The 15,585-nt window shown below is 39.6% G+C and overlaps 2 protein-coding genes and 1 pseudogene across 5 annotated transcripts in view; 2 read left to right on the plus strand and 1 right to left on the minus strand.

Moving 5' to 3' along the window:
• The window catches only part of ATM (ATM serine/threonine kinase), a 137,287-nt gene extending 122,697 nt beyond the window's left edge, over positions 1–14,590 (minus strand). For 2 of the 3 annotated variants that reach the window (XM_024766966.1, XM_024766965.1), the window contains exons 1-5: positions 13,961–14,590; positions 10,678–10,776; positions 10,482–10,594; positions 9,061–9,206; positions 4,988–5,152 (exon numbers count right to left, since the gene is read on the minus strand). In XM_024766966.1, the coding sequence (XP_024622734.1) occupies positions 4,988–5,152; positions 9,061–9,206; positions 10,482–10,594; positions 10,678–10,749 (496 nt within the window). In that variant the 5' untranslated portion in view covers positions 10,750–10,776; positions 13,961–14,590. Of the gene's footprint in view, positions 1–389; positions 516–4,987; positions 5,153–9,060; positions 9,207–10,481; positions 10,595–10,677; positions 10,777–13,960 lie in introns of those variants that run through there. The other variant, XM_024766967.1, reaches the window with a different exon arrangement.
• Positions 6,760–6,890, plus strand: LOC112414497 (uncharacterized; annotated as a pseudogene).
• Positions 14,591–14,998: 408 nt separating the features above from the next.
• Positions 14,999–15,585, plus strand: part of NPAT (nuclear protein, coactivator of histone transcription) — a 52,138-nt gene continuing 51,551 nt past the window's right edge. For both annotated transcript variants that reach the window (XM_024766972.1, XM_024766971.1), the window contains exon 1: positions 14,999–15,123. In XM_024766972.1, the coding sequence (XP_024622740.1) occupies positions 15,087–15,123 (37 nt within the window). In that variant the 5' untranslated portion in view covers positions 14,999–15,086. The remainder of the gene's footprint in view (positions 15,124–15,585) is intronic.

Raw genomic sequence — 15,585 nt, forward strand, 5'->3', positions numbered from 1 at the left:
AGATGGCAGAGTTAGATGGGACTGGGGGGGTGGGGGTGCCAGGAGAAGGAAGGTTGAAGGGGAGACTAGATGTTGGGGGAACTGTGCTGGGAAGAGCTGCGTCAGAAGTGCCCACAGTAACCCGGGGGGAGGACAACACCCAGGTCTGGCTGTCGCAGCTGCTTGCTGGAGAAGGGGAGCCTGACCTCTAGTAGGGCGCCACTCCTGTACAGAGGGTTGTGAACCCGCCTGGGGATGAGGCCTGGTGTTGTGGAAACTGAACTTAGCTTCGCGGGGCTGACAGTTCTGGCCCAGGGCGGTGGCAGTGCACCCCTTTAGACTTTTCCTCTAGGTTCCATGCTTACCTCTTCTGTGACCTCACTCTGCCCCTCCTCCTCCCTATTAACTCTCTCGAGGTTACCCCTTCACTTAAAACGTTGCTTCTGGTAATCTGTGTTCATCATGGCAAGCTGGTGGCACCAGGAGAAATGGAGCCCCTGTCCAGTGTGAGTCGTAGCAGTGCAGGAGGGAAGACCCTGGAGGAGGAGAGAGCCCGCCTAAATTGATGTCTACAGATTGAATTTCCAGAGGCTTAGGAGGAGGAGTTCTCCATTGTCCTGTTTCCAGGCCTTGCTCAGGAAGCCCTGTATTCATTCAGGAGACCATCCTTTAAGGTTTTCAGATGAGCTTATGAGGGGGCAATCTTTAAAAGTCCAAAGCAGATGCATCCGGGGCCTTCAGCAGATGCGTTGCTTTGAGTGTGTAACCCGGGAGCAGCAATCTCTGGGCACGTGAACACCAGCAGGCACCTCTCCTGTTCTGCGGTGGAGGTTTTCAGATGCTGCATCTTCTAAATTCAGCCTTCTGTTGTACTAGTTTTGGGCTACGAACCTTGCTTCCAGAGAACACTTAAGCTGTAGAACATTTTAACACGATGCCACAACACAGAGTGCTGCCTTGTAGATGGAGCTTGCAGATGCATCCCAGTGACCCTCTCACCTACCCGCCGGCCTTCCTGTGCATTGGTCGGAGGAATTCTTAGTGTGATGATATAATCTGTGTGTTGGGAAAGTGTTCAAGATTGAAATGCCTTAGGCAAATACTTAAATGAGCCAACTGGCAAATTGAGGGGGGTCATTGTACTGTGCTGGAGGTACGAGTTGGTCATGCCCCAATTGTGATAGAAATGGCAGGTCTAGTTTGGGCATTCCTACTAAGAAGGGAGTGGTCAGGGTACCGATAGTGATCTTTGATTCATCTTGCTCTATGTGTTTTTTAACTTCGATTTTACTTGATCAGATTTCAGAGTAATCTTAGTGTTCAAATGGGAGGACCCTGAGGTGAGGGGTGGTGGGGAGGGAAAAGCCTACCACAGGTGCTGGGAGGGGTGGGCGTGAAGAAAGGGAGAAGGGGGGAGGGTTGTGGTTAGGTGTGGGTTGTAGAGGGTGGGAGTGGTAGGAAATGTGGGTTGAAGGGAATTCTCTGGAGAAAAGATCAGTAGACAGAGCTCTGGGGAATTATATAGAGCTCATGGGCAAAGAAATTACTAGTTAATAGTAAATTGTTAATGCTAGTTAAATTATCGCTTGGAAGCAAAAAAAAAAAGTCGCTTGGAAACTTTCTAAAATGCTTAGAACTCTGCTAAGTGCAGGGGAAAAAGCAAAATTGCTTTGCTGCAAGATGGGGAGGACTGAAAAGGTAACTGAAGACCTGGTTATTGGTGGCTTGAAAGACTGGTGTCAGAAACTTGCATCAGCAGGTTAACATCCTTCACTGCTTTCAAGCTCCTTACGTGGTTTACCTGGAGGTGTGTGGTATTTGGGAGAAGTCTTCGAAAAGACTTTAAATACCCATATTGTGGGCTTTTAAAGTAAGCTTGAGATTTTGGAGTGCACTTAAGATGGTGAGATGTACTCTTCTGGGTTTGCTGAGGATGTGCAGTTGAAAACTTGAGCAAAGTGAAAATGCAATGACCTCTAAAGGAATTTTGTGTTACTTCCTGCCTTATAAGCACATCTCTTCTTTGTGATAAGTATTAGAAACAGCACGAGTTTTTACTTTTCATCATCATTGTAATAAGAAGAACCTAATGACTTTTTGTGATCACTGTAAAATTACTGTAATATGTGGTAGCAAACAATCCATGTAAGCTTGCTAAGGTTACAGTTAGTAATCCACTGTATCTTTAGTTTGAATGTTTGTGTTTTTTAAGTGATAACCGTATTAGAGGGGAAACTATCAGCCAAAATCAGTTTGGGAAATAAGCAAAACTGGGGATGGGGAGGTGCTTTATTACTAGATTATGGTGTGCTTGTGAAAATTCAGGGAAAGATCTGAATCCTTTGTGATAAAGTAATACCAGTGGCTTTAAAAAAAAAAAAAAGCGTTGGTGAAGGTGTGGAGAAATTGGAACACTTGTGCATTGCTGATGAAAATGTAAAACGGTATAGCCCTTGTGGAAAACAGTATGGTGGGTACTCAAAAAATTAAACACAGAATTACCATATGATGCAGTAATTCCACTTCTGAATATATACCCAATTGAAAGCAAGGACTCAAAGAGCTATGTGTATACCATGTTCATAGTAGAGTTATTCACAATATCCAAATGTAGAAACAATCCAAGGGTCTAATGACAGATGAATGGATAAAATTTAGTATACACATACAATAGAATATTATTCAGACTTAAAAAGGAAGAAAACTCTGACATATACTACAACATGGATGAACCTTATACATTATGCTAAATGAAATAAGCCATTCAGAAAAGGACAAATACTGTACAATTTCACTTACAGGAGGTACTAGGGTAGTCAAATTCAGAGACAGAAAGTAGAATGGCTGCCAAGAGCTGGAGGTGGGGAGCAGGGGAATTCCCATTTAATGGGTACAGAGTTTCAGTTTGGAAGATGAAAAAAGTTCTGGAAATGAGTCGTGATGGTTGCATAACAATGTGAATATACTTAATGCCACTGAATTGTATATGCAAAAATGGTTAAAATGGTAAATTTTATGTTATGTACATCTTACCATTAAAAAAAAATCATACTGAGGTCCTAGTCAATATAAGGTAGAACAAAGAAATAAGGCCACATGGCTCAGAAATGAAGGAACAAAAAACTCTCTACTTGCAGATGACACAACTGTCTAAATAGAAAATTCCCCAGAATGAACAAAAGAGCTCCTAGATCTAATAAGCAATTTTAGCAAGGTCTCAGATCAATATGGTATATAAAAGTCAACAGTACTTCTGAACAACATGGAAGAGAAAATGTTTTAAAGAGACAGTAAAATTTACAAACTACTGCAGTATAAATCTAACAAAAATATACAAATTCTATATGCTGATAAATCAAAAAAGACGTAAATAAATGGAGAGATATACCATGTTCATGGACTGGAAGAGTCTATGTTAAGATGTCTATTGCTCCTTAGTTCAATAGGTCCAACGTGATACCAATAAAATCCCAGCAGGATTTTTTGTAGAAATCAACAAGCTGATTCCAAAATTTATATGGAAATGTTGGTTTAGAAGACTAAGGCCATCTTCTCATCTCACTCTAAACTCTCTCCCTAGACAATCTCATCCATAACCATGGCTTCAATCACCACCTCTACCAAATATATTTTGAATGTAAACTTCACTTCTTGAGCAGGCTTCATTAGAGAAGTAAATTTCAGAGAAGGTAACTAACTAAAAAAAAAATTCAACAAAAAGACTGACTATTAGAAGTGAAAGTAGTTTGCTTAAAAATAGAGAATTTCAGAGAACATGCCAGATGATGGAATCAGAGTAAAGAGACTAGAGGAACGACTGCCTTTGTTTCAGAGACCCATAGTTACAAGTAATAATCTAAAATGTACAAATATTCTAAATATTTAGGCTGATCCATTTTGGTGACAGACGTGTCGGTGTACCCTAGATATCACTGGCCTATTCTCTAAAGGCTGCCACTAGGCTTACTGAGGGCTCTGTTTGGAACAAAGCCTCCTTCGTGTTCAGAGCAACAGCAAAGGCCCCAGATAAGAAATTAAGCAATAGCTAAGAAGGCCTTTATTCATGTGGGAACAGTAGAATACAATTTAGACCACTGATTAGGTCATGGGTTTATGGTCCACAAACATCTTATTTTGAAATGATAAACTGATGGTAAAAAATATAGATAAATGTCTTTTAAGTTAGCACAATTTATCTTGAATACTTCTCAATGAAAAATACTGAGTTTCTAAATTTTCAGAGGTGGCTGTATTAGAAGACTTTGACATCTGGCTTAAAGTCACCTCATTAAAGCCAAATACTATTTTCACCCATTAAGCCACCCAGAGCCAGAAATACTCCACTTTTGAAATCAATAAACTCAAAAATTTCAGCCTCTGACCAAACTTCCTTTGTGGTCTCTTAGTACCTCTCACCTACAAACTGTCAACAATACCTCCATGGCACCCCACTCTACTTATCTTGTAAGTCACTGGGTCCTATATATTCTATTCTAATATTTCATTTCAATTACCTTACCAGTGACCTGCAAACTGCCTAGTCCTAATGGATACTTCCACATCTTATTATTTCTACAACACTTTAAATGTCACACCACTTCCAACTTGAAATTCTCTTGCTTTCCCTTTTATGACATCTCTCTTGGTTTTCTTCTTTCTACTTTAATCATTGTTGCATTTAGGTGTCACTGATCTGTGAACTCACTGCATTAGAACTTTTGGTTTACTTGGTTTTTTCTGTCATTGGACTGTCAAGTCTTTGAGGACAGGTATGGCATCTTTCAATTCTGTAATTTTAGTTCTGATAGCAGGCACCAAATACATTATTAGTGACAATTTAAGAAGTACATAATACATGAAAAGTGTCAGATTCTATAATCATTTAATTTCACTAAGGTACTGTTAAACTGTGAGGTCATTTGGGGGATATAAATAGACTCTGAATGCTCTTTTGGTGAAATTTCATTTCACAAGGAAAAATTCACAAATAACAAACTTCAAAACATACCTGTCCACTGTTGCTGAGATATTTCACACCAGTATTTTCTCACTGAAAGAATGTCCTTCAGCAATATGTTGCTACAATCAGCTGCATAAATGGCACCATTAGATGAATCTTTCACTGTCTCCATGATATAATTCAAGAGTTCTTGACATTTTAGCCTGGGTGCTCCTATTTAAAAATAAAACAAACAAACAAAAACATATAAATCTTAAGAAAAGTAAGTTAAGGATGCTTGGAATGGCAATTGTATAAATAATTCCATTGGGGAACTTACTATTAACTAACCTCCTTCTCATAAAACACGGATTAGCAAACTATGGCCCAGGGGCAAAATTCAGCCAACCACCTGTTTTTGGAAATAAAGTTTTTCGGACCATAAACATGTCTTCATTTACATATTGTATATGGCTACTTTCGTGCTAAAATGGCAAAGTTGAGTTGTTGAGACAGAGACTACATAGCCTGCAAAGTCAAAAACATTTACGATCTGGTCACTTTACAAAAAAAATTTGCCAATCCTATAGGATTATATAGCAAAAACAATCATTCATTCTACCTTAATAATTCACAATTTCTGACATTAGACCTTGTGTGACCCAAAGTTTCCTGGTATTTTTTATAAAAACCTGATTAGAATAAGATTATAAAGAGAATACTATTTCCTTTGAAAAGCAAAATTACTTCCAAGTCCTATAATAGCATTTATTATATATACATATGTAAGGCTATAATTTTTAGTTTTATTTAATTATTAGAGGTCCTGAAAATTCAGAATTAATGGATATATATTTTTTATAATGGAACTCTTTTTTTTTTTTAATTTATTTATTTCTGGCTGCATTGGGTCTTTGCTGTGCACAGGCTTTCTCTAGTTGAGGCGAGCAGGGGCTACTCTTCGTTGCGGTACACGGGCTTCTCACTGCGGTGGCTTCTCCTGTTGCAGAGCAACGGGCTCTATGCTCGCGCACTTCAGTAGTTGTGGCACGCAGACTCAGTAGCTGTGGCTTGCGGGCTCTAGAGCACAGGCTCAGTATTTGGCACACGGGTGTAGTTGCTCCGCGGCATGTGGGATCTTCCCAGACCAGGGCTCAAACCCGTGTCCGCTGCATTGGCAGGTGCATTCTTAACCACTGTGCTACTAGGGAAGTCCCTGGATATATATATATTTTTTAATTTATTTATTTTATTTATTTTTGACTGTGTTGGGTCTTTGTTGCTGTACGCGGGCTTTCTCTAGTTGCGGTGAGTGGGGGCTACTCTTCGTTGCAGTGTGCGGGCTTACTGCGGTGGCTTCTCTTGTTGCAGAGCATGGGCTCTAGGTACGAGGGTTTCAGTAGTTGTGGGGCGTGGACTCAGTAGTTGTGGCTTGTGGGCCCTAGAGCACAGGCTCAGTAGTTGTGGCACACGGGTTTAGCTGCTCCACGGCATATGGGATCTTCCCTGACCAGGGCTCAAACCCACGTCCCCTGCATTGGCAGACAGATTCTTAACCACTGCACCACCAAGGAAGCCCTGGATATATTCTTAAAGGTAACAAAAGTACATTTAAAAGTTATTTGTTACTTTCAGTAAATCGTATTGCTGTCACAGCTGAAATTTTTCATATTTCAATATTAACAATCTTAAAATTGCATATAAATTTTTTGTTGTAAGTTACAAGCAGGGTGCAAGTCATTATGTATATTTGAATATATTCTAGTTTAGGATTTTTTATGATGAAACTAGTTATATTTAGAAGTATGATAAATAAATATACACTGGTATAACAAAAAATCATCGCTTCTTGGCCTTTTGGCTAAGATCAAGTGTAGTTTCTGTTCTTATTAGTTTAAAAAATCATTTTTATTTATGGCTTATAATTTTAGGCATCTGGCTAATGATGAAATGCACAAACATAATACCCTCTGCTGTAACACCCTGTGCATTTCTCTCTTATAGTCTTCCTAACATTTTCTTAACTATAACATCTGTTATAGTTGAACAATATTTGCTTACTGGTTCCTTCCCATCTACCTCTTTTTTTCTGATCTCTGTTTCTTTCATCATACCTTGGGTACCAATGTTAAGCAAGTCTGGCAAAGTCTGGACATGTGTTTAAATTCTCATCAACCCTCCAACCCTTTAAAAAAAAAAACTGAAGAAGTGAGATGACACGATAGTAGCTCCTGGTTTTGCTCCAAGATTAAAGATGTTTAAGTTACAAAGTAAAACTTGAAAGAAAAAAAAGCCTTGAATAAAAATATCATTTTTCAACCATTTGAATAATCTTACACTGAAAATTTCATCCATTTATTCCTATAAACCAACATATTGATACTTTCATATATTTTTAAATGTGATCACGGGCTTCCCTGGGGGTGCAGTGGTTGAGAATCCACCTGCCAAGGCAGGGTGTATTCCTGGTGGATTCCAGGTTCGACCCCTGGTCTGGGAAGATCCCACATGCCGTGGAGCAACTAAGCCCGTGCGCCACAACAACTGAGCCTGCACTCTAGAGCCCGTGAGCCACAACTACCGAAGCCCACGTGCCTAGAGCCCATGCTCCGCAACAAGAAAAGCCACCGCAACGAGAAGCCCGCACACCACAACGAAGAGTAGCCCCAGCTCGCCGCAACTGGAGAAAGCCCATGCGCAGCAACAAAGACCCAACACAGCCAAAAATAAATTAATTAAAATGAAAATGTGATCTCCATTGTTAATTTTGCAATAGAAGGTTTTTTTCACTTTAAAGCAAAATTCTAAGCTGCAAACTTTTCTGATGGGCTACAAATAGGCTACAAATATCTTTCTCTCACTCACTCACAAATTCTGTCAGACCATATTAAGATCTATTAAGAGCCCAGCATTAGTAGCCAAGAATACAAATTTTAATGGATGCAGAGCAAAAGCAGGTGCAAAAATATTTCAGTGTAGCTTTCTTCTGTCTATGCTGGAGTCCCTGCTCAGGACTTGCAGCTACCCACACAAAATGGCATCTCAGAGGAGCCGAAAAACTAAATTTTTGCTAAAGCCACTGTCTTTTAGACTCAAGTCTCATACCACCATTCTGAAACATCATTCACTAACAATCTATATCCTTCTACTTAATAATGTTTACCAACATTGGGCTTTTCTGATTCTTAAACTAAACCTGGCATCACAAAGCCACTTTCTTATCTGTGAAAAATAAACAAAGTTTGAGTCCAAGTCCCTAAACAAACATTTCCGCCGCTAGCTTTTCAGCATTGTATGAAAACCATTTCCTTACATAAGCCTACTAGGATTCTGCATTGTGGTTCAAAAATATTGGCTTTTCAAAACTGTGTAAGTTCAAAATGGGAGATATGTGGCTCATCAGGAGCAAAAAAGAACTTGGGTTTTTTTTTAATCAACAGTAAGCATGCTATTAGTTAAAGAGTGTGGGTTCTGACTGCCAAGAAAGCTAATGTGATCTTGGAATGAATCAGTAGAAGTATAGAATAAAAGATATGGAAGTCCTGCTCCACTCCATACCAATCAGAATATGCTTATAAGATTGAGTCCCACACTTTAAGAGACAGGGAATTAAACTGAAGAATATTCAGAGAAGTGACACAAAAACTAGCTCATATGAGCAACAGGAAGTACGTCTGTTTAGCTTAGAGAAGAGGACTCAAGGGAAATATCATGGGTAACTTCAAATATCTCAAAGGACATTTGAAAAAAGGATATTGAAAAAACTGAGTTAGTATTTTTCTGTATTATCTCAGCAAACAGAAGCAGTAACAAAAGGAGACAGGTTTTCACTACTATGAAAACTACTAAAACAGAAAAGAAAGCCTCAAAAGGCATGTTTTATCATTAAGGCTACCTAAGTGCCAGGGACATATAGATGGGATCCAAGAAAAATGGGTAGATGCAATAATATTTCTTAATCCTTCCAAACCCTGAGATTCTATCATTCCATGCTTGTATAAATTCCTCCAAATATTTGAACCTATAGTATTAAAAATCATTATATGTACTAGAAATTAAGAGTTAGCACTGAACTTTTATCTCACCATATTCAGACCAAACTCATGTAACAATAATCTATTAAGCCAAGTAACAGCACTTACTTTTATTTGCACATTTGATGAAGTATTTGACTAAGCTACTGATTTCTTGCATCTTTTTCTGCCTGGTGGCTTGTGTTGAGGCTGATACATTTGGTTTTGCTGTTCTCAGACATTCCGTTTCTTTCTGAATATATTTCTGTAAAACTCTTCAAGAAAGTGCAATGTAATTTCAGAAACTCATTAAATACTTAAATTATTGTAATAGTTTCAAAAAGTCCTTCATGCCATCATAAAGAGCATTGTTTAAACCACATTGCTTCAATCAATGTACCAGCTATACAAAACAATTACATTTCTTTTTTAAGGCCTAAGCCCTCAACACCAATTTAAAGTCTGGCCTGCAAAGCTCTTAATCTGTAACCTCCAGGATTTTCTATTGCTTTCTTGCCTGCTTTCTCATTTTATCACTAAAAGTTTGCAATGCTATTAGGGGCTCTCAATTCTTTCTCAACTCTGTTACTCTGTACATGACCTATCTCTTTCCTAGGCAGTTGGTAATGTCTCTAGCCTTTAAATGAAGCCTGCCTATAAGATATTCATGATTAGCTGGGTATGTCAGGTGCATATTTGGCCTACATGATCAGCTTATGCAAAACAGTATTCATCTTTAGATAACTATATTTGTGGTATTTGAAATAAAGTAAGTAACCAGAGGAAAAAAGTATATATTTTTCATGTTATCTACAATGATATTTGCAATGGTCTATCTAGTATCAAATAAGAGCTAAAAAATAAAATAGATTATCTGTTCTAAACGTTCAAGAACAATACTCATATTTCCCCTTGACTGAAAATGTTCTTTCAAGTTTATCAGTATTCTATATTAATTTAAAATATTTTATTCATCTTTCCTAAGTCTTACAATCTATTTCTAGTTATAAATGGACTTCGTAATTGAAAATTATGTCTTAATGTAAAAAGCATCAATTGTTTGCCACTCCAGTTCAGCAATGAATTGTGTCTTTCCAATGCCAGAGTTTTGTGTTTGTTAACTGCATTCATATAGTTTTTCTAAAATTCCTTTTTACTTTTTTATTATAGTTTAACATATGGCAGTTACTTAGAGAAATATTTAAATATATCAAAGTAACAATAAAGGACTTGATATAACTTAATTTTATGCTCTAATTTGAAATAAAGTCTTATGAATGAACTGGTATGAATGAAATTCTCTCTAATCTTGAGTGAAATATGTCTAAGACATTTTATTGAACAAATGATTCAAAAATTTTAACTTTTTCTATATGAACATCCTTTAAAAATTATATTTCAGATAAATATTGAGCGCCAATTTCCTATGCAAGGCACAAGGGTACAAAGGGAGCAAAGATAAATTAGACCTACATACACAAAAAGAATCACAAGAGAAATAAAAATGAAAAAGAAAAATAAAGACAGTAAAAACATTTATAATGGAATACCTAAAAACAGCATCCCAATTCAAATATTTCCCTTGTTTGGAATCTGAATGCTGATCTAAATGTTGAACGGTTTCAGGATCCTGAATCAGGCGCTTAAATTTCTCAACCTCTTTCTGAAAATGAAAAAGGAACAAAATAATGAGTTACCAATCACACATTTGTTTCAAGGAAAGATTAAATTTAAGTAATTTACTACCCTTCGTTCTGTAGCTCTATCATGTTCTAGTTGACGGCAGCAAATAAGCAGATCATTAAGTGCTAGACTCATGATTCAGAATTTCAGAAAACACATCATCTGTAAAAAAAAAAATATACATATGTAAAATTATTTCAGACTGTGGTATTAATATATAGTTAGATCTAACTGTATAGCTAGAGGCATACTATAATGCACAATGATTTTTCTTAATACTTCCATATTTAAATGAGATTTTCTTAGAATATATCAAAACAAAGCCTTAACATGCAAATGTGTGTTGAATGTGTAGCAGGATAAAAATAAGTAAGGTATAATTTATTTTTCTGAGACCTCTTCTAAGAAGAGGATCTCTTAGAGGAGAGACCTTTTCTTCTTCTAAGAAACATGACATTTAAATTGAAATATAAAAGATGAAAAAAAGGCAGCCAGGCAAAGAGTAACGAAAATAGCACTTAAGGATTTAACACTGTCTGAACGATTTAAAAGGACCCTTTCTTATACGTAGTGACTTGCCACTTTCCTGAGCCAAAAGCTTAAATTGCTTATGCTTTGGAATGGATATGTAAGAGGTTATCAGAGCTAGTAAGCCTTGCCTAGCACTTACATCTCAACTGGCTTTATGGTTCTCATTTAATACATAAAAGTAGGAGAAAATGATATTATTGTTATAAAAGGAAACGAAGGAAGTTATATGCTATAGTGATATACCTTGCAAATGTCAAAGGTCAACTATATTTTATATATCTTAATGCCACTGCAGTAGACCTCCTCCTTTTAGATTTTCTGATATAATCAAACCTTCCTTTGATAAACTTAAAAAAAAATCTTTCAAGAAAAGCATTGTTTTAGTATTTCTGAGCCTTTTTACAAAGAAGCTTCACTTTTGTTACTATGTTTATAAACAAGGAAAAAATGTACGTCTGTCTATTATATCTACACTACATATATATCTCAAGAGGAAACAAAGGCGGGCAAAGTCCTTTCCCCATCCATCCACATAAATTCTACTCAATCTTTCAAGATCAAGTATATTACTCTGCCCCTGCTTAATCTCACAGAATCTTAAAATTGGAACGAACTGAGAGACCATGTCCAATCTTCCTACAAAGGAAGAAATCTCTCCAACAAAATTATTGACCTCTCTTTGAACACTCTCACTTAGAACAAACTTCCTAGTAAGATTACCTATTTTATTGGCAGATAGCTCTAATTCTCTTCTCCATTTATATCCGTAAGTCGTTCTGATTCTTTTACCCCTATAACAACCTCCTTTTCTATGCTGTAGAATACAGGTCATTATTTATTTGATTGCCTTTTTCATTTGATTGTATACCTCTTGAAGACAAGGACTGTCGTTTTTACTTTTCCATTCCTTATAGTTGTATCTAGAACTCCTCTCCCTTCTTGCTCAATCTTAGTTTAAAGGCTTCCTGAATCAATAAGGAAAATAAAATTGGAATTCTAACCAATGAAAACACCTTAGCAATATCCAAAGAACCGTAAAGGCAGGCACCTATATTCTTTTTTTTTTTTTTTTTTTTTTTCTGCGGTATGCAGGCCTCTCACTGTTGTGGCCTCTCCCGTTGCGGAGCACAGGCTCCGGACGCGCAAGCTCAGCGGCCATGGCTCACGAGACCAGCCGCTCCGCGGCATGTGGGATCTTCCCGGACCGGGGCACGAACCCGTGTCCCCTGCATTGGCAGGCGGACTCTCAACCACTGCGCCAGCAGTGAAGCCCAAGCACCTATATTCTTAATATGCTATTTGTAGTGTGAAAAAAAATGCATGTTTACTGAACATGTGACACTTCCAAGAAGTGACAGCGCTAAACTTTTTTTTTAAGCTGTGGGTTTTCTGAACTTGCTTTTCCCCTTATCTAATTCTCAGAGATTGATTACTTTCAAGAAAACAAAACAGTTCAGTATTATCTACATAAACAGGAAATGTTCATTCACTGCGACAAGCAACAATATTTACTGGGCAACTACTATGTGTGAGGTACTACGTTAGGGGTAGTTAAGACACATAATGAACTAAATAGACACAAATCCTACCCCCATGGAGTCATGACTAGTGGGGAAGAATGACAATAAACAAGTACACTGATAAATCAATGCATAATTCCAAATTGTGATATATGACTCAAAGGAAGCAAATATACATTAGCAATGGAACGGATCATTTTTTATAAACTATCAAGGAAAATATATCAGAGGAAGTTACAATAAAGCCAAGATCTGAATGAACTGGTGCCAATCATAGAAAGAGTTAAAGGACCAACATCTTAGAGAAGGAAACTAGCACAACCAAAGGGTCCCAAGATGAAAAAATGCAAAGTATGTTGGAGGAACTGAAAGATGGCCAAAGGAACTAGAGAGTAGACAGGCAGAGTAAGAGTGTCACCAGATAAAGTTGAATTCAATTAATACATTAATCCACAACGATTAAGATTCTACTCCCAACCATGCAACTGGCATGGTACATGTTTCCTAGGTAACAGCTTCTGAACTGGAAAATCCGTTGTTCCTTTTCGGATCTCAACCAAGTTGGTCCCTTTGCAGAATTTGACAATGATGCTTATATACCATCTTCCTAGATCTAATTCTACCTGTAGCATGCCATTCTTTTCTAACGGTAAGAGTGTGGAGTCTGTGGTCAGATTGTACTAGTTCATAACCTGGTCCTGCCACTTACAAGCTGTATAACCTTGGGCATGTTAGCTAATCTCTCTAAACCTCTGTCTTCTCAATGAAAAACAATACTAGAACTGAACTAGATCTTCAAAGAGTTATTTATTGTAAGGATTCGTGTCCATGTTTAATACTGCCTGGGACATAGAAATTGCTCAATAAATGTTAGCAGTTATCATTATTCCCTTCCTTTCTGTTTCACAAGTCTCTTTTGATGGTTCTTTTTCCACCCACACCTGAAAGAACATCCTTGTCTCCTTACTTTTCACTGTATGTTCTCACAGTAGGATCTCATCCATTCCTATGACTTCAACACGGGAAAAATGCCCACATCTATTTCATTCAGTGCAGGACCTCACTCTTGAGCTTCAGGAACCTTTTACACGTTGTGCCTTTATATGCGTTTTCCCTTCTGTCTAGAAGGTTCCTATCACCCTTCAGGACAATTTAACACTGCAAGGTCTCACCGCAAACAGAATTGATTCTCCCAGGCTACGTTTCTACAGAACCTCATCCACTCCTCTACCACCACAATCCTCTTCTATCACATTTTCATTCTTAATTCTAATAGTCTTGTTACTTATCCGTACCTGATAAAAGCAGCCACCAACGCTCTTGAGTGCTCACCACAGGACAGGATTATCACAAGGAAGACAGTACAGCGAGGTCACACAGCTAGCTGACTCGAACTCCGGGAGTGTGATACCAAAGCCCATGCTCTTAATCACGAGACTGTAGTTTAAGCCCAAACCAATTGCTCGCTGATTAAAACTACTAATTATGAGAGGGGAGAAAAAGATGATTGCTCAAGCCATCTAGTTACATCTGGACACGGGAAGGGTACGCGCACCAAGGTTCAATTCTGGGCATTAAGAAGCAGCTTCAAGGCTAAGTCGGCTGGAGCAGGAAAGGTGGGCGGACGAGAGCGATAAGGGCAGTGGGCTGGGCAAGATGAGGTGAAGAGAAGGAGTGAGTCTGAAGGCCAAGACTGAACGGGTCAGATACGACTGAACTCCCCAACGCAGAAGCCACTGCGCTGCTTCCGCGCCCCTACCGCTGGACTCGGATAGCCAACGCGGAATCTCTGGAAGCGGCGATAGCCGAAGCCTAGTATCCCGCTCAACTCGCCTCCCTCACGAGCCGAGCCTGCTGTCCACGCACTATTTCGGCTTCCGGATCAAACCTGGCGTGACCACGCAGCGTGCGTCTCCGTCGGAAGCAGTAAGGCAGACGGGCGCCCAGACACTGTCTGCCCATGCGCGCCAAACGCTACAAGCTCTCAGCTCCCAGCACTCGCACCCCCAAAACGACGGGCTCACCTTAGGAAACGCGCCTGCTCCTTGCCCGCCAATGGCGTGCAACCGCTGCGTTCGCCGCTCGCACTGCCCGCCAATGGCGTGCGACCCTGCCTTCGCCGCTCGCCCGCTAGCTCGGGCTCCGGCTCACTCGTCCCGCCTCCTCGCCCCCTTCAGCCTCACCCCTCCAAATATGAGGACGGATATGACGACAGTTCGAAGGAGAACCAGGCGGGTTTCATTTCGGCGCCTTTCTTTCTCCGGCGGAAGCGATTGGCTGGCGAGGAGCTAAAGAGGCGGGACAAATCGCCGCGGGTTTAGTGCCGCCACTGGAACCGGGAGATGCGGCGCAGGAGCTGTCGCTGTGTTGGCTTTTACCTGGGTCTCGTCTCTTATTGCGGTTCCTTCTGCGCCTTCGATCATGCTGTTACCTTCGGACGTAGCCCGACTGGTATTGGGTAAGCGCCGACGCTGGAGGGAGGGGTATTGAACCAGGCTAAGCAGGACGGAAGGACCTTTGGGGCCAAAGGTTTTCTTTGGGTGGGGAAGCTTTGGGGCTTTGCCTCCCCGCCTGCAAATTCAGACTGGAGGTGAATCTTCTTCAGTCGGAGGCTCGGATGGTTTAAGCTTCTTTGTGTGTGGATGCACCTCTCTTCCGAGGCTCCGTGGCGAGGGGAGGCTGAAGAGAAGCTCGGGGTGAAACACCTGAGGCCCGGATCCGGTGGGAAAATCAGGCCTGCACACTTAATTAGGATCCCTGCAAGGGGAGTTGCCTATGTGATGGATGGACTGCGTTCTTCAGCCTTGGGCTCACTTTCCCGTGTCAGAGCTGGGACCGAATTAGGAAAAATAAGAACTTCCCCAGCCACCCAGCTTTGTAGAAGGATCTTCTTGACGACCTTCTCATAACTAGCCCTTAG

This window comes from Neophocaena asiaeorientalis, unplaced genomic scaffold (assembly GCF_003031525.2).
Source record: "Neophocaena asiaeorientalis asiaeorientalis breed wild unplaced genomic scaffold, Neophocaena_asiaeorientalis_V1.1 scaffold338, whole genome shotgun sequence".
In the NCBI taxonomy this organism is placed as follows: Eukaryota; Metazoa; Chordata; class Mammalia; order Artiodactyla; family Phocoenidae; genus Neophocaena; species Neophocaena asiaeorientalis.